At 30.7% G+C, this 19682-nt stretch overlaps 3 protein-coding genes across 11 annotated transcripts; all 3 read right to left on the reverse strand.

Annotated features, from left to right (window-relative positions):
* Window positions 1–570: 570 nt before the first annotated feature.
* On the reverse strand, window positions 571–1521 carry LOC124909677. The gene is made up of 2 exons (XM_047450334.1): window positions 1128–1521; window positions 571–1076 (listed from the first exon to the last, which is right to left on the reverse strand). Exons 1-2 carry the CDS (start codon window positions 1519–1521, stop codon window positions 571–573), a joined length of 900 nt encoding a protein of 299 aa, XP_047306290.1.
* Window positions 1522–13117: 11596 nt separating this feature from the next.
* On the reverse strand, window positions 13118–14215 carry LOC124909678 (ubiquitin recognition factor in ER-associated degradation protein 1-like). Its single transcript, XM_047450335.1, has 2 exons — window positions 13831–14215; window positions 13118–13713 (listed from the first exon to the last, which is right to left on the reverse strand). The coding sequence occupies exons 1-2, from the start codon at window positions 14213–14215 to the stop codon at window positions 13118–13120; spliced, it is 981 nt and encodes a 326-aa protein (XP_047306291.1).
* A 1552-nt stretch (window positions 14216–15767) lies between these two features.
* Window positions 15768–19236, reverse strand: LOC124945415 (pentatricopeptide repeat-containing protein At3g62890-like). 9 transcript variants are annotated; one of them, XM_047485852.1, is made up of 3 exons: window positions 18593–19236; window positions 18212–18270; window positions 15768–18035 (listed from the first exon to the last, which is right to left on the reverse strand). In XM_047485852.1, the coding sequence occupies exon 3, from the start codon at window positions 17921–17923 to the stop codon at window positions 15974–15976; it is 1950 nt and encodes a 649-aa protein (XP_047341808.1). In that variant the 5' UTR covers window positions 17924–18035; window positions 18212–18270; window positions 18593–19236; the 3' UTR covers window positions 15768–15973. The 9 variants fall into 9 exon arrangements, with proteins under 9 accessions (XP_047341808.1, XP_047341807.1, XP_047341804.1 ...); XM_047485851.1 differs by having other exon boundaries at window positions 15768–18047; XM_047485848.1 differs by having other exon boundaries at window positions 15768–18047; window positions 18163–18270.
* Between the last annotated feature and the right edge of the window lie 446 nt (window positions 19237–19682).

Below are 19682 nucleotides of genomic sequence, written 5' to 3' on the forward strand. Positions count from 1 at the left end.
ACAAATATACATTTTCTTGCTCTTGGGTCAAATTTAGTTTTATGTGGAGATAAGTTTGAAGCATAACATAAGGTGCCAAAGACTCTTAAGTTTATGTAATTAGGTTTAGTTTTGTATAGCATTTCAAATGGAGATTTCCAATCTAAAGTTTTTGAAGGCAACCTATTTATCAAATATGTTGCTGTTAATAATGAGAATGACCAATATTTTCTAGGTGTGTTTGAGTAAAACATTAAGGCTCTTGCTACTTCTGCCAAATGTTTGTGTTTCCTTTCAACTATGCCATTATATTGTGGTGTATAACTACATGTTCTTTGGTGTATGATTCCTAAGTCATGAAACATATTAGAACATGATTTATTTACAAATTCAGATCCATTATCGGATCTAATAATTTTTACACTTCTCTCAAATTGTGTTTACACATAATTGAGGAAGGTTTTAATTTTGTCATAGACTGTTGTCTTATCAAACAACATGTATGTCCATGTTGATTTTGAATAATCATCTACTATAGTTAACATATAGGGTGTATTTATGATACATACTTCTTTGTATGGTCCCCATAGGTCAATGAACTACTGATTGGGCATGAGCATGTGTCTGTTGTGTATTTCTCCTTTTGTCTTTTGGCTTGATCCACCAATCTGGATATCCAACAAGTTTGAAACAACCTTCTTTCAAGTGACCTTTCATATTGCAGTGTTTGCAGAGGAGTTTGTTCTTGTCCATTGCTGCTTGTTTTGAATTAATCATACTGCATACTTTCTCACTTGATTCATTTGTCTCAATGACATTCATTGCAGCATGAGAGTTATGATAGAGAATGTTAAGTTCCCTCTTCTTTTCAATGTTTAGAACCATTGTAAAGGCCTTATGAACTGGTGGAAATGGATCATAATTTAGGATCTGATCTTTAACATTTTCGTAAGATTCATTTAAACCTAATAGGAACTGTAACAGTTTAGCATTCTCATCTATGAGATGAAATTTCTTAATTGCCCTGCAGCCAAGGCAATTTGCTATGTTTGAGCCATCACATTCACATTTCGGAAGCGAATTAATACCAGCAATTTCTTCCCAGTATAACCTAATTTTTTAATAGTATTCTTCAGCAGTTAGGTTACCTTGATTAATAGTAGAAATGTCTATTGCTAGTCCATAGAGTGTTGGTTCGTTGTTTCCTTCATAGTGAGCTTTGACTTCTTGCCATAGATCTTGTGTTGTAATCGTTCCTTCAAAATTCGCTCGAATTTCTTTTGAGATAGTGTTTAAGATCCAGGAACGAACCATGGCGTCTACGACCATCCATTGAGTTGCTCCATCATCGTCTTCTGGTTTTACACAGTTTCCATCAAGAAAACCGAGTTTCACTTTGGCTTGAAGCGATAGTTTGATACTCTTTGTCCAGGAAAAGTAGTTTACTCTGGTGAGAGTTATGGCGCTTAGAACAGGGTTTGGATTGTCAGCACCGTGAAGATTCAACGGATCAACATTGTATTTTTTCTTCGCTGGAGCCATTTTTTATGTATCCAGTTCAGCTTCTTCTATCCTTACACTGCTTGATCTAACCATTTTTAGTTTCTCTAAGATTTCTTGTTAGCAATAGGCTCTGATACCATGTGCGGATTTGAGGTTTGAGAGAGAAGAGATTGAGAGCAAGATGAGAGAGAAAGCAATTTGGGAAAAAACTGATTTTCTATTAACTGGAATTAGGATTATAAGTAAATTAACAATTACAATCAAATCCTCGGACTTTTATTTAATTACAATTTTATCTATAACTTCTTAATCATACTAAACTAACATCTAATTAATCTAATTACAAAGCTAGTTTCGTTTATCAAATTATAAACTCAACATTGTGAATCTAGCTTTGTTAATGTTATAATTTCTATGAAGTTAAAATCGCTTCATGAAGGAATAAATATTTTCACATTCATGAAGAGATGTTTTTCAATACCTTTGTCCGGTAGTAACGACTAAAAATATGGGTATAAGAAGAGCAGAATGTGAAATATAATCATTGAAAGTTTTCTATTATAAACATAAATAAATTATAAGTGCATAAAGTGAAAGTACACTAATTAAAATTTATTTATACATACAACTCTAAAATCTTAATCTAATTGACTTCTTTAAGTTAATCTTATTGACATTGTGGTTTGACATAAGAACTCTGTATAAATATTTGATCCTCAGTGTACTCAAAACTTCTTTGACCTTCAAAACAATAAGAGAAAGTATAAGAAAATATATAAAAAATTGTCATAGATTAACATATGTTTAACACTTACATTGTCGTTAGTGATGTCAATATCCCACTTCTTCATATCTCCTTTATATGTTTCCATACGTCTCATTAAATATATACCACAGTCGATTTTGTTTGTACTATCTTCCCACTTCAACTTTGGAGCCATTTTCTTCATTTTTTTAATTTTTATAGCTAGTTGTACTAGGCCTAGTTCTTCCAAGAAAGCTCCCAAAATTATTAATGTGTCTAGTCAAAATGGTATACTTCTCCAGAATTTTAACATCACGCAGACGTCCGACGTTGTCTATTACTTCAATTTTGGACATAATATTGGCACATACAAGAAAGTAATGCTCGACAGGGAGGACCGGTAGGAATATCTGTAAAAAGAATACAAACATGAATTATTTGATATCATTGCATATAAGCATAAACGAAATTCGTTACTTAGAATGGTTATGCACATACCAAGTCAGCGTTTTTATGTGTTCTTATGTTATTTTGAAGTTCTTCATGTCTTCTTGAAGGCAACAGGAAAATGATCTATAATCAAATCGCATATTAATCTGCAAATAAACTCTAAAGTATCAAAGTCATGAACATTGATCAATACATAGCACAAAACTAAGCAAAACACTTACATATGATATTGTTGAAAAACAAATTATTCGTTTTTCACCTTGCTAACCTACTAAATTTGAAATGCAAATGTATGACCCAAACTTCCACCACTTCGCTCGCAAATTCTTGTTTATCTTTCATTGTTTGCAATACTTTACGGGTTATATTACCGGGAGACCCTTGGTATAATACCTCTCTAGAAAATAGATTCATTTAGAACATAACTACTTTAATATTTCAAATTTATAAAAGCATGCTTCACTTACTTTTCATCAAGGTCTTCACAAAATACAAAATCGATCAATCTTTGTTCCTTGTTGGTTATTTTTTGGTCCAACTCCTTCGCAACGACTTTCATGTAAGGAAATTGAAGGTACAACGGAATTTTTGTGATCTTCCTCTTCGGATAGTCTCTAATGTTGACGCGTCCCCCCTCATTTTCATCTTCATCTTCAGAAGATTCATAAGCTTTAAAAGTTTCGCGAGCTTTGGTTTCCTCACCCTCATCATTCTGTTCACCCTTATCATTATATTCAATAGAGGGTGATGGACTATCTTCATTGTTCTTAGCTGCATCCTCACAGGGGTATTCAACTAGGGGACTATTCATTTTCAATCTCGCACTCTCTAAAGTGTCCCCAAGTGCCTCCTTTGGAGGATATTCCCTACTTACACAACCCTCATCATTATTGACTTTCAAGTGTTTCATGAACTTCAGACTCTGTTAGGTTTAGGAAACCGACCTCAAAAATAGGATTGGGATCGATGTTGCGTTTCTCCAACTCGCCTGATAGGTAATTGAGTTGTTGTGTTGTATCTTTAAAAGTTTACAAGACTTTGAATGTTAACATCTGTAGATTATAAAAAACATACCTTATTAGTATCAAAAACAAGAAAGTATAGACAAATGTGATTCAATTTCTTCTTTCAACATACATGCTCATCGTCTTCAGGTAATTTCAATAAATTAATTGAAATATCAGATTCTTTATCTGTTAGGCGTGCCCTTGCCCTACCCAGCCCAAAACCACATGTGCGAGCTTCTAACGTGGTAATCTCTAACAATGTGGTGTCATCCCAGCAAGAGATGATTGGAAAAGACCTTTCATAAGGATGACGTACACCATTGACAAAAATAACATCTAGGTAGCAAATCTGAAGTAAAGGAATGGGAAACATGTTAATGAATATTTTATATTTATAAATCATATACAAGAGAGTAATTATTTACCAATAAAAGGTTAGAGGTCCATCAAAATATGAATTTTTATCTTTTTTATCTTTTTCTTGTCAACTTCTTACACTTTCAACCAATCGTTGTAGTGTGAAGATGCACCGGTTCAGATTCTTTATGTTATCAACATCCATTAAGGATTTGAGAATTTTGAACCTGAATTAATAAAATACATGTGTAAGTATTCACAAATACATATAGATATATAATAGGTTTGAATAAATGTTTACCTGACTCGTGAATTTTAAACTGGACATAAAAAACTTGAGACAACAAAGTCGATTTTGAAATCGTTGTCTACACTTGTGTTACTTAATATCTTAGGTATCATAAAAAGTGCTTTAGGAGCTGAGGTTGATTCTTCCATGCTCCATCTGACATTCCAATCCCTCAAGAAATTAAAAAACTCAGGGTCATTATTCTTGTCCGCTCCAGCGGACTCAACTACGTTCATTGGCCCTCTCAAGAGGTTCAGCACGGACTGGACTAGGTCTTCATCGATAAGGATATCATCACCGTTGGCCAATACCAGAGAACTCTTCTCCAGGTTGAAATATCTGACTACGTGTTTCAAAAAATTACCAGGGCAATTGGAGACACCCAATGTAAGAAGAAAACCAAACCCGATTTCCTTCACAGCTTCCTTTTGTTCTACGCTCAATTTAGGAATTATTTTAAAAAGGCCATGAGGGGATGATCTTGTTAGAAATGTTTCTTTCCTTTTTTGATGGTTTTAGTTTTTGGGGGAGGTGGTGGTAAATCTTCATCGACAGGTGTAGCTGTAGAAATATCAGTAGCTTCGACAACAACAGTAGAAACTGATTCATCAGTCGATGACTTCGTATTCTTCTTCGTCTTTGTATTTCTCTTCCTCTTCCTTACATATATATTCATGTAAAACCTCGAACGCATTATTTTTAGTCAGAGAACATAAATCAGTATTTTACAAAAGAAATTGAATGAACGGGTGTAATATTAATCAAAAAACTATAAACACAATATGAATAACCTACTTCTCCAGTTTATCGTCGGCGTTGTCGTTGGATACAGGATTGAGGGCGATTTCGTTTATGCTCTTACAAACCGCCAAAACGATCTCTCGGGAGTCGGAAGTATCCACTAGCATGTTGTTTCCTTCGTTTTGTTGTGACATTTTCACAAGAAATTCTTGTAAAATAGAAGAAAACTCTAGGGATTCAAAGTTCAAAGAAAGATGATCGCTCAAAGAGAGAGAGAGAGAATGTGAACATTTATAAAAATGAAGAGTGAGATTTATAGCAGGAAAAATATGTTTTATTCCTACATAAAACGATTCTAACTTCACAAAAATTATAACATTAACGAAGCTTGCTTCACAAGGTTGAGTTATTAAATTCATAAACGAAGTTAGCTTCACAATCATTCTGTTTTACATGGCACCTGGGCGAAGTACGCTTCGCTCGAAAAGCGTCTATTCATTCTTTTTTACATGGCACCTGGGCGAAGGAGTCTTCGCTCGAAAAACGTCTATTCATTCCATTTCACATGGCGACTGGGCGAAGGAGTCTTCTCTCGAAAAGCATTTATTCATTATGTTTTACATGGAGCCCGGGCGAAGAATGCTTCGCTCGAAAAGCTTCTATTCATTCCGTTTTACATGACGCCCGGGCGAAGTAAGCTTCGCTCTAAAAGCGTCAATTCATTATGTTTCACATGTCGCCCGGGCGAAGGATGCTTCGCTCGATTCTCTAGAAATATAAACTAATTGAAGCGAAGTATGCTTCACTGAAAAGCGTCTTTTCATAAAAAAAATTATTTTTAATATAAAATTTTTTATTTTTGTTAATTTTTGTATTTCACATACATGAATAAATATTTTTACATGATAGTTAACGGTCTTTACATGGGTGTGTTGGAGGTTTTACATGAACGTCAGGGTATTAAAAATAATTGAAGCGAAGTAGGCTTCTCTCAAAAATCATCTCTTCATTCCGTTCAACGGGGCGCCTGGGCGAAGTATGCTTCGCTCCGTACCGCTTCTCTTCATTCTGTTTTATATGTCGCCTTGAGCGAAGTGAGTTACGCTCGAAACAATATATCTCCATTCCTTTTGACATGGAACCTGAGGGAAGGGAGCTTCGCTCCATACGTTATCTAAAAATTCCGTTAATGCCGTTTGGGGTGAACCCGAAATAAAATCCGGATTCAGATTTTCTCTCCCTTCCTTTCAACCCAGATGTAATTTATTAATATAATAATGCTACTGCATTTTAATTGGTTCACACTAGGGGAACATGTGAATCGGTAGCAGAAGATCTGGTTTGTAATTATATATATTTTTTATTTTATAATTATATTACATGTTTTTTTAAATTAAAATAATATATTTTTTTTATTAAAAGAAATTATTTCAATTATTTAAAAAATATTATTTCAATTATTTAAAATAAAATTGATAAAATAAAATTTTAATAATAATTAAAATAACTAATAAAAATATAATCATTTTTATATAATTAATTTTAAATATTATATATTAATAACTAAATTATAATAAATTAATTAAAATATTAAATATAAAAACTTAAAATTAAAATAACAATTTTATTTAAAAAAGTTAAATATAAAATATTAAAATAAATTGTTATTAAAAATTGAATCATGTTATAATATATATTATTAAGTAAAATGTTATATTTAACTAAACGTGTTTGTATTCGATACCCTGTTAATAATATAATATTTTAAAAATTTTATATTATATTATATTATTTATGTTGTATAAATAAATTTTTTATTTATAATTAATAAAAAAAATATTGAATCAAATGTTTATATTTGATTAAATTAAGATAAATTTAATATTTTATATATTTTAAACAATAATATTAATACTTATAGCCGAACACAATAGAGTCTAACCATGAATTCATTTCAAATTTTATATTTTTATCAAAATTATATTATCAATTTTTTTTTAAAAAAATTTTGAATTCTTTGAGAAAGTTTATGGGATTACATCATTACAACGTACATGTAAATTGTTTATTATTTGAATGAACGTGTATTTTATTTAATTTGGTAACAAATTAACTCAGCAACCTTCACCTATACTCTATAGAGAAGAATGTCAATTTTATTTACAAAGTTGGAGCGAAGTGTCAAATTTATTTATAAAGTTATAAAATTTTATTTTTTTATATAAAGTTGTCAAAATGTGTCAAAAATATTTAAGATGACGGAAATAGCAGTGGCATCCAAGTATCATCCACCTATTTTATATATTTTTTTATAATTATTTTTCTTTTTCATTTCAACAAACCCATTTGTCTTTTTTTTACAGACCTAACCCATCCTCACTTCACCATCAGCGCTCTTCACCAGCAATCGTCGTCGCCTCCCTCGTCACCAGCAGTTGTCGCCCTCTTCACCAGCAGTTGTCGTCGTAGCAGAACAGAGTACATAAATATGGTATTTATAGGTATTTAACGCCCCGATTTCCAATGGACGAAAAATTAATAATCTCGTTTAACTAATCTTGTTTGAAAAAAAGTACATTGTACAGAGCAATTGGTAAGTTGGTGTCGTTAAAAAATAAACACTAAACATTAGTCTCCTTATGGCTAATGACCCTGATATACTCCTCTAGGAAGTGAGTATTTTGCGTAGATTGTCGTAATAGATACCCAAATTCTCGTTTGGGATTTTGGAGGCGATGGTGATCAGTGGCGTCTTGAATGATGATTTGTGGTTTTTGGGGATGGGCGAAACGTATGATGAGTAAGATGGATAAGATGGCAGCGTTGATCATCTGCATATTTTTCCAAGTCAAATGGTATGTGTAATTTGCAGTATTTGACGGTGACGGCGGTTGCTGGTGAAGAGGTCGGCTGCCGTGAAGTGAGGATGGAGGTTAGGTCCGTAAAAAGAAGTCTTGAAATGAAAAAGAAAAATAGTTTAAAATATATATATATATAATAGGTGGATTATACGTGATTGCCACGTGTATACAAAATCTAACGGACAAATCTAACTCCGTTAGATGATTTCCGTTATCTTAAATATTTTTGACACCTCTTGACAACTTTATATATAAAAGAAAACATAATTTTACAATTTTATAAATAAATTTGACACTTCATTCCAATTCTGTAAATAAAATTAACATCTTCCCATATTGTCAAACTTTTATCAAAAATTTTGAATTTTATAAGAAAGTTTTTGTGATTACAAAAAAGAAAATGTAAATCGTTTATTATTTTCACTGTGTTCTATTTAATTTTGTAATAAATTAGCTCTGTAACCTCCGTCATCTTATATCGTCAAATTTTTGTCCAAAATTTTGAATTATATGAGAAAGGTTTTGCGATTACAATGAACATGTATATTGTTTATTATTTTAAATAACTGTGTTATATTTAATTTCGTAATAAATCAGCTCTGACACATCTTTTTATTTCATTACCAACTCGGTAGGCAATGAAAAATAAAAAAGAGTAGAAGAACGACCCATAACTCCTTCTCTAGTTCTCACTTAATTACTCACTAGGAATAAATTAGACAACTTTTAAATATTAAGTAAATAGGTGATAATTTTTAGTTTCATAAAATTAATCATTTTTAAGTGAAACTTTTAATTTAAAATATTTATTTAATTAATCTTATAAAATGAGGCCACGATATAATGGTAATACCATATCTTTGCTAAATTTAGTTTGTTGACTCATTTTTTATTTATTTAAATATAAAAAAATAATAATTTAACATAAAATATTTTCAAATAAGGATTTGAAATCTTTAAAAAGATTAAATATTTTAAGGTAATATATAATTTTACTTATAATATATTATTAAAATATATAATAATTTTTAATAGTATGAACTTATTTTAATAGATTAAAAGAATCAATATTTTAAAAAAATATAATATTACAGCAAAAATCATTAATAATTATAATAAGAGAAGTGATATAGAGAGAATTTGAGGGAGGGAATGGGGAACCCTTTCTGGTTCTACCCACATTTCAAACAAATTTTCTCAAACTACCCACATTCTCTCTCTACAATATTAATTAACCCATTAATTAACTCACTTTCTCTCTTAACCCACTAATTAACTCTCTCTCTTAAGTCTTAACCCATTAATTATCTCTCTCACCCCATTAATTAACTATCTCTCAATTATTAATTATTATCCTCACTTTTAAACTATTAATTAATTCATTCTGTCTCAATCAAATAATTAAAATATATTATATAAATATTAAAATAAAATAACACATATATTTTATTTTTATTTAAATCTATAAATATAATATATATATATATATATATATATATATTTCAAATTAAATACACTAAATTAAATACTTTAAATAACTATTATAAATTAAAATAGAATAGAATACATAAACAACGAAACTTGAAACTTGAAATAAAATACATTACATCACAATAAAATACATAAGTATTATAATAAAGGAAAAAAGCTCGTCTAGCCGTATATACTTGTACAACTAGCTCAATTAGACGTATGAACTAATAAAAGTTTATTTAGGCGTATGTACTTTTCCCTCCTTTCATCTTCTTTCTCAATCAGTTTTCTTGATTCAAAGAAGTTTTACTCAACCAAAAAAGTTTGTTCAACCAAAGAAGCTCGTTCAATCCTCTATTTGCGACTTCAAAGGTTAGTTATCATTCTCCCACTTTAGTGTTTATGTTCAAACTCTACCATTTTCTTTGTGTGCTTACTAAAACTTTAATCCTAAAACTTCACTCATGTTTATGACTTGTTTGTGTTTATGTTAAAATATTAATAATTGTTTTGTTGATAATTATGATAGAAAATTAAGGTTAAAAATGATAGAACATGATGAATCGCCTTTACAGTTATGATGTGAATCAGAAGTGCTTCAATTGGAATTGTCTATATTGGATTGGGATAAGGCTAGCGAAGGGTTTGAGACATGGGTTTTGACAAAGTCTAACGGCGGTGACGGTGTCAGTGATAGTGACAGTCATGATGACGATGGCGAAGACGAAGATGAAGATGAAGATGATGACGATGATGATCCGTATATGTGTGAAGATATCAATACTCACATTTTGAAGGCATGGGAGTTTAATTATTCTTTTGTTATAATTTACAAATGTGTACTCTATTTTATAGCCTAGAAGACGAAGAATACGAATGATTGCTACATTTGACGGTAAACATCGCAATCCTTACCAACACAAGAGTGTTAGTTGATATTGTGAGATAATTGAGATTTGACAGCACTTTATTTGATAATGTACGAGAATTTAGATTTGGCAACTTGTTTGGCTTTGAGATCTTTTAGATGTATTTGAGAAATTATTTTTGAAGGTTTTGTAAAGGGTTTGTTCTATTGTAATAGGCCTTCTGCCTTCTACTTTTAAGAAAATGATTTAACAATTTTTTTTTTTTTAATTTTGTTCTACTATAATGTTTTGAGAAGGGTTTGTTTAATTGTAACATGTCTTCTAATTTTGTGAAAAAGATTTAACAACTTGTTTGTGATTTTTTTTTTCTTAATATAAACAAAAATGAAATTAATAGTTTTATGTTTAATCTTTGATTTATAATTTATAATAGAATTAAATATTATAGTAAAAAATAAACTATTTTATACATAATATTATGTTATATAAAAAAAATAAAATAGTAGAAAAAATAAAAATAAAATACTCAATTAACAAAAAAAAAATAGTAAAAATAGATAAATGAATTAATTAATAAAAAAAGAAATAGTAAAAGAGATAAATAAATTAATTAATTAATAAAGAAGAAAGAGAGAGAAAAATGAATATTTAAATAATAAATATTAAAAATTAAAAAAAAATTAACAGAGTTTACTAACAGAGGTTAGATGAACCAATTTTTAAAAGTACATACGCCTAAATAAACTTTTATTAGTTCATACGTCTAATTGAGCTAGTTGTACAAGTATATACGGCTAGACGAGTTTTTTTCCTTTACTATAATACTTATGTATTTTATTGTGATGTAATGTATTTTATTTCAAGTTTCAAGTTTCGTTGTTTATGTATTCTATTCTATTTTAATTTATAATAGTTATTTAAATTATTTAATTTACCGTATTTAATTTGAACTATATATATATATATATATTATATTTATAGATTTAAATAAAAATAAAATATATGTGTTATTTTATTTTAATATTTATATAATATATTTTAATTATTTGATTAAGATAAAATGAATCAATTAATAGTTTAAAAGTGGGGATATTAATTAATAGTTGAGAGAGAGAGAGTTAATTAGTGGGTTGAGAGAGATAATGAGTTAATTAGTGGGTTGAGAGAGAGAGTGAGTTAATTAATGAGTTAATTAATATTGTAGGGAGGGAATGTGGGTAGTTTGAGAATGTGAATGAAAAGATGGGTAGTTTGGGAAAATTTTGTTTAAAATGTGGGTAGGATCGGAAAAGGTTCGGGAATGGGAGAGAGAATGACTTGGCTCACTTGGAAAAAGGATAAAATAGGAGGAAAGAGAGAAGGAGATAAATTATTTAATTTTTTCAACCAATCACATTGTCGACACGTTATTCCCTTTTTATTCCCTTACCAAATTCCCTCCCCAATCATTTCTCTTATAATAATATATTATAAACAGAATTGGGTATTTATTTAATGAATATTTCTAAATAAAATATATTATATATAAATTAAAATTTGAATCTTATTAAAAATTAAAAATAAAACCATTGATTAAACATATTTTATTTAAAATTATCATTATCATTCATTTTAATAATTTTAAATAATATATATATATATTAAAATTATTAATTTTGTTAAAAAATTGAAGAAAAAAAAATCATAATTTCAAATAGGAGTGATAGAGAGAGGGAATTTGGTAAGGGAATGACTTGACATCACCTTCATATTGTTGAAAAATGTAAAAGTGAGAGGAAAGAGAAAAAAGAGAAAAATTACCAAGTCATTCCCTCACCAAATTTTCTCACCAAATTTTCTCACCAAATTCCCTCACCTAATCATTTCTCAATTTCAAAATAGTTTATTACTTCAAATTTTTAAATATATATTATAAAAAAAAATTATAATACAAAAGTTGTTAAATTTTCTCCATAAATTTCTCTAATTAGCTAATCTCTTGAATATCAATGATTTCAACTTGTTTGTAATTAAATTATTTAGGTAAATTTCTTTATAATCATGTTGATTAACAAATTAGTTATATTTTATTTGTCTTAAATATTTTTGTTAAACCTTTTTTATTTGATCTAATTATTTATTTTCAAAATAATTCATAATACTCCGTTAAAAAAATCTAATAATATAATATAATATGCTTGTGGTGGGTGAATATAGTTTTTGGTATTTAATTTTGGTAATTAGAATAATATTGTTAATTGAATTAAACTTTTATATGAATATTATTATTGAATTTAGAATGAGAAATGATTAGGCAAGAAATTTGGTGAGGGAATGACTTATAAATCTTATTCGCTAAAAAAAACACTGAAAAAATCAAATAATTTCTCTCTTTTCTCCCAATTTTACATTTTCTAACTAGGTGATGGCAAATGCCAAGTCATTTCTTCACCAAATTTCCTCTCTATCCCTCTTCATCACCAAATTTCCTCTCTATCCCTCTTCATTTAGAATTATGTTTAATTTTTTAAATAAAGAGTTACTCTCTTAATATTATTTGTAAAAAACAACCCAAACCAGAAACTATAACTCAAAAAATTTGGTAAAAATTCTCCTTTTATCTAACTTATTTTACTTTTTAACCCTTGTTATTTAAAAATTTAAAATATTTACCTAAAAAAATTATGATAATTGGATCTTCGACACTAATCACATTTATTCTAAACAACAATTAATATTTATATTAATTTTTATCAAAAAAAAATATATATAAAACCTAAAAAAAATAAAATCAACAATCTTTTAATCCGGGAATCAAGAATTAGTGCAAAACTTGTAAAAGAGAGTATAGATGAACAATAAAGCTAACTCAATGTGTATTTCTTCCCACTAAAAGCTACAAACTTCTTCTTCTCTTTCGGCTCCTTAACTTCCGATTGCTTTACCACCACGGCAGCAGGTAAACTAATCACAACATTCGCCATATATCTCTTCCCAAAGCCATCTCCTTCCGATTCAACATCCTTTACACCACCGTCGTCCAACCTCCTCGCCTTCCCAGAGAATGGTGTAAAAATATTCACATCCTCCTCCATCTTCTTCTTTCTACAATCCGCTATTACCGGTCTAGATTCTGGTTTTAGTTCTGGTTCATTCAGGGAGAATTCAACCTCACAGTCGGTATCGATAACGCTTATACCGATGGACGGATTAGTTTCCACGACTTCAATATCGTACTTTACATCGTTATACACTATTGGTATTATATCACCAGCAGTCAAACAAGCGAATTGTCTGAGTGTCTTTTCCAGAATCACCTTAGGGTTATGAAGCTTTAGAAAATTTTCATTCAAAGGGTTCAATTTAACATACTTCCCTTTTTCCAGATTTACGCTACGAAGAACAACTTCATCACCTTTCTCAATACCCAGATTCAACATCATCCATTCAGGCAACATCGCTATACCTTCCTCCGAAGTGAAATCAATTACCCCACAATGTGACGACGACGACTTGTTTAATTCATCATCTTCTTCTTCGCCGCTTTCATTATCATCATCATCTTCATCTTCTTCGCCTCTTTCATTATCATCATCTTTTTCGCAGCTTTTATTATTATCATCTTCTTCTTCACCGCTTTCATTATCATCGTCTTCTTCGTAACTACTGTCGTCGTCATCAGCGTAGTCACTTTCATAGTCGACTAAGGTAAGGCGGTTACGGCGGTGGTGGTCGGAGTTGGTGTTCGGAGAAGAAATTATGTAGTTGGCGTCGCTGTCGTGGTCAGAATTGTGGTATTTGTTAATACGGAAAAAGTAAGGAAAAGTAACGTTGCGCTCGATCAAACTAGAGAGGGCAGACTCCGGCAAGACTATTCTGTTTCCCTCGTTAAGATCGGGATTAGGGAAACAGACGTAGTAACTTTTGAAAGGAAAACTGTTTGTAGCGTAGAGTTGCTCCATGATGGTTAGACAAAATCAATGAATGAAGAACTGAAATTTTCTATTTATAAACTGATTTCCTTTGTAATCTCACTTTTTAAGATATTTAAATATAATATATATATACATTCAAATATATAATATAATATATATTATATATTTTAATATATAATATATATTATATTTAAATATATTATATTGAAATATATTATATATTGAAATATACCCGAAAAAATATATATAGGTAATATTTCCTTATAATGAGATGTCTGAAAAAGAAAAAAAAATTCTAAAAAATATTAATTAAAAATTTGTGATTTTCAAACATTACCAATAAGATATTGATGAGAACTTTTGAGTTGAATTGGCATTTAGGTTGGAAAATACATTATTATTTTTACACGTTTTTATTTAAGGAATTATTTTAATACTATTTATGTTTTATTCGGTTTTAAAAATTTCCGCAGATTACCGTTTATAAAATATTTAAAAAAAATAAAAAAATTATTTAATATAATATATATCGTAATATATTGAAAATTTATATTATTATAAAGATATAAACTTATTATTTTATAAAATATAAGGAATAAATAAATATATTAATGATTTTATATATTTAATTTTAATTATATATTTTATATTTATAAAATAAGTAAAAATAAAATATGTATCATTTTAATATTTATATTATATATTATTTTAATATTCATATAATATAATATATTTTATATTTTTAAAATTAAATAATTAAATAATATGTAATTAATAAGTTAATTAATAAATTAGAGACTAAAGATAAATATTTTGAGAATAAGAATAAAAGGTTAGGTACTATGAAAAAAAAATGGTAGGACTGGTTAGATATGAGAAAAATTTATACAAAATCAAATATCATCTCATCATTTTTATTCATTACATCACTCAAATCATTAATCAAAATATTAAAAAAAAATTCTCTATTTTAAATTATTATTTTTTTATTTTATTTATATATATATCAATACTTTTTAAATCTTTTTATCAAAAATAATCATCTCAAAATTATTACCAATTATTATTTTTTTCTCCCTCAAGGGTTTTATAAAAACTCAAACCAAACAAGCTCCTATAATACATGGTCCTATAATACATGGGTTGGATTTTTTTTTCCATTAGTCTCTCTTTTCATATTATGATTGAAAGAACAATAGACATATTTTAGTTTACAAGAAAACTATAAATCGGGTTCAGGTATCCGAAATCGATTTGTTTCCGACCAAAATTATCCAAAACCAAAAATCAAATTAATCAGTTTGGTTTCTTCGAGTACCCGACCCGTGGGTCCAATGTCATGATCCCTTTTAATTCATAGGGTTCTATAAACATTAATATGATCCCCTCTTCTAGCCTAGTGGCAACAAGAGGTGGATATCCCCCAAGCCTCCATGAGGTCCTGAGTTTGAGCCCGTCAGGCGGCAAATTCTGCGCCTGGTTAATTGGTTAAGTATGTTTGCGGGCTATGTACTTAACCCGCGGGGATTAGTCGCACTTCATAGGAGTAGCGGAACCCAGCGTTCTAAAAAAAAACATTAATATAAGAAGGCAAATTTTATATCTCAAGTTAAGAATTTAACACAAGAATGCCGGTAAAACTCTCTACTAATAATCCGTTGGAGGTTTTTTCCTAATCAATAGGGTATCCATCCCTTCACGCAAGACATTGTTTATAAATAAACATTACGGTAACTTTCTCCAAATAAAGTTTGGTTATATTTCTTCTATCCCTCCATTTGTTTACTACCAATAGTCATGGCAGGAACACAAGCCTTGTCTGAAACAATGGAACCTGTTCCTATCACCCAATATTATCTCTCTGTCAACAATCTCAGATATGATCTTGAAAGCATTGTGGCAATCTTCACACACACGAATGTTCTTCATTATCCGAATCGGGTCTCCTCCATTTGGTGTCTTCATCAGCCCGAACACCAAAGCTAACTTCTCACTGTGACGACACACAACTTTCACCTTTTCATTCTCTTCCATGTCCAAGAGAACCACTGATGTGTTGGGTACATACCCTTTTAGCTTCATTATTTTCAACATTTCTTCCCACATTTCAAATATCTTCTCTGATTCTGGATGCCCCTCATCTCCCCCAGCTGAAAACTCATGTACAACACCATTAACGCTAATTGAACTCCATCCAGGTGTCTTCTTCACCCCTACATCCCTCATCATCTTCCTCATTCTAGCTACATCTCCCCACCTCTTTAAATCTGCATATATGTTTGACAAAACTACATAATAACCATCATTTGATGGATCAAGTTCACTTAGATGCTTAATTACTTCCTCTGCCAATTCAACATTCTTGTGCAGTTTACATCCACCAAGTAAGGCTCCCCAAATAACTGAGTTCGGCTTTATGGGCATATTCTTGATGAACTCGTGAGCTTCTTGCAGAAGTCCCCCACGACTAAACAAATCCACCATACAACCGTAGTGTTCAATACGTGGAGTTATTCCGTAGTCATTAGTCATGGAGGCAAAGAATTTCCGGCCTTCATTTATCAACCCCATGTGGCTACAAGCATGGAGCAAACCGATAAAGGTGACACTGTTCGGCTTGATTCTCCTCAATTGAGTCATGGTAGAAAAGAGATTTAGAGATTTCTCTGCCTGTCCGTGCATTGCAAGCCCATGGATCATAGCTGACCATGACACAACAGTTCGTTGTTGTTGATCCATACCATCAAAAACTCTCATGGCAGCCTCCAAGCATCCACATTTAATGTACATATCGATTAAGGTGTTGCATATTTTAACATTTTTCCTATAACCATTGCGATCGGATTGTTCGTGAATCCTCATCCCAAGGTCCAGAGCACCCAAGTCCGCACATGCAGCAAGAACTGCAACTAGTGTCACCTCATTTGGTTCCATGCCTACCTTTTCCATCTCTGTAAAAAGACTAATTGCATCCTTCGGCTTTCCACATTGAACAAAACCCGCAATCATAGCAGTCCATGATCTCACACTTCTCTCCGGCATCTTGAGAAACACTTCATACGCCAGATCTACATCTTTTTGTTTAGCCAATTGAGTTATCATTATATTCCAAGTCACAATATCTTTCTTGGGCATTTTCTCAAATAGAAGAGATGCGTCATCCATTGCCCCACAAAGAGCATACAAAAGGACAAGCGTGTTCTGCAAGAAGATGTTAGACCGAAGCCCCAATTTCTCGATAATCGCGTGAACGATCTTGCCGTGTGAAAGATCCAGGAGCTGGGTGCAGGCCTTGAGAACAAAAGAACAAGTGAAAGCGTCAGGGAATACATTGTGATGTCTCAGTTGATACAACAGCGCAATGGCATCCCTTGGACAATCGCTTTCCGCAAATGCCCTTAAGCATGAATTCCACTCCACAATTGAATCAGATTTCCCTTCTTGTTGGAAGATTTTATGTGCATAAGAGAAGCTAGGAGTGAGAGCACAAACAGAGGCAACCCTGGAAATGGAAAGGGTAGAAGAGAGACAAGTGTTGGTCTTGATAACATGAGCATGGAGTTGTCTGAGCTCGTAAGGAGAGTTGAAATTATGGATAAGATCGTTGATTAAAGAGGACTCACTGCTTCTCGAATGAGGAGGATTCTTATGACTTGGAGTACTAGTAGTAGTGGTAGAAGAGGAAGAGCGAAAGTGGTGGAGTGTGGAGGAGAAAATGGCTAAGGACGACGCCATGGATTGATGAAACAATTTATCTCAGTTGTAAGTGGCTAGCGGGAAAATATGGATTCGAAATCACTGCACGGAAAATTGACACGTCTTTGCATCCCCATCAACAAGCAAGCTCCTACGAGAAAGCCTTTCATCCATCAAAGTGAAAAGATTAATTCAACTACTATTAAACTAGAGGTAAACCAAATATTAAATTGTTGATCAAAGAAGAATTTCTACAAACTTAAATAAGTTTTCTTTACCATTTTGAAAATCGGCTAATACAATTTATTGCTTGATTAGACCACCCACCTGGTTGAGCAAATATAGTGATTGACTACTGGAACAGGAGTTAAGAGGTGGGAACTGAGCTGCTGAGATATCAATACCGAATCAAAAAATCATTTGCATATGAAGCAAAATAAAGTAACAGATAGAGAAATTATATAAAAAAAAAACTAAAACCATTCAAGATCAAACAACTAATCCTAATTGGTGGGTGGTTCTAATGTGCCTTGTAATTTGGAAGAATTGTAAGTGGGTACAAAAAAACAATCACTGTATAGTCCTTCATTTAAGTTGTAAGTGATGTTCTATAAAAGCAATCTTTTAGTTCAACTTAAAGTATGACTATGCAAAGAATCAAGAAAGTCAACAATCAAGTAGTTTAATAAAGAAAGTGTAATTAGATACCTTGAGAATCCAATTTATTGCAACAACCTCAGGAGTTGCACTGGAGACTCCAACTGAGTTCAGAAGAGTTTGTGTTGTGTGAAGACACTCATTGCACCACCAAAGAAATGATGTTATATGAAACAAACAAGAGAAAATGACATAAACAGGGGCATTAGGGGTCTACAAGCTAACATAAAAAATTGATCCACTTTACATCAAATCATAAACAATGACAAATCATGCCATAACTACTAGGTTGGTATATCAATGTTCCATAATTCTAACATCATTTGAAATTACAGTTACTGTTAGAAAAAATGAAATTTGAATGTGGTTATGATCCTTATTTTCTTAGAATTAGCAATTTAGCAAGCCCATATTGACATTTAACCTAATCCCTAAATTCTAATTTCTAAAACTAACAATCTAAGTTCAAATATGAACTAAATAGTTTAACTGTCTTATTTAATAAGAGACTAAAAGCTCATTGCAAATCACAAGAACTCATGACCACAAGATTAAAGGCAATATTTAAAAGCAATCATGGAAAGTTTCAATTGTTTAATCCAATTAACATATAGAACATACACAATCATGGAGAGTGGTGCATTTAAACCTCAATTACATAAGAAACAGCATCTATGACGATATGAATATTTGCATTGGTAGATATCTAATACCTGATTCCTTGTCCAGCGGTAGAATCGATTGGAGAAGATTGACGGAGATGTATCAAGTAACGACGGCGGTCTCTGGAAGTCTCAACCACAAGTGTAGCTTCCAGGTAAGGTAAAATTTACAAATCGGTCCCTGAAGATAAGAAGAGAGAAACATTTTAACCGATCATTACAATTACAGTCCGTCCCGCGGCTTCAAATTTAAATTGAAGTGGAGTTTTTTTTGGGTGGAGACAATATATAATATGTGTGTATCGATTTTAAACTATTTTAATTAGAATATTTTTTTTTTCAATTGAAAATCGAATTCATTTTTATTATATATTTTATTAAATATAATTAAATAGTTATATATTTTAAATCTATAAGATTTTATCTTTTAAAATTTGCTTTTAGTGAAAGTTAAAAAAAAGAGTGCAAGCTTAATTTTT

The sequence above is a fragment of the Impatiens glandulifera genome, chromosome 7, assembly GCF_907164915.1.
Source record: "Impatiens glandulifera chromosome 7, dImpGla2.1, whole genome shotgun sequence".
Taxonomy (NCBI): domain Eukaryota; kingdom Viridiplantae; phylum Streptophyta; class Magnoliopsida; order Ericales; family Balsaminaceae; genus Impatiens; species Impatiens glandulifera.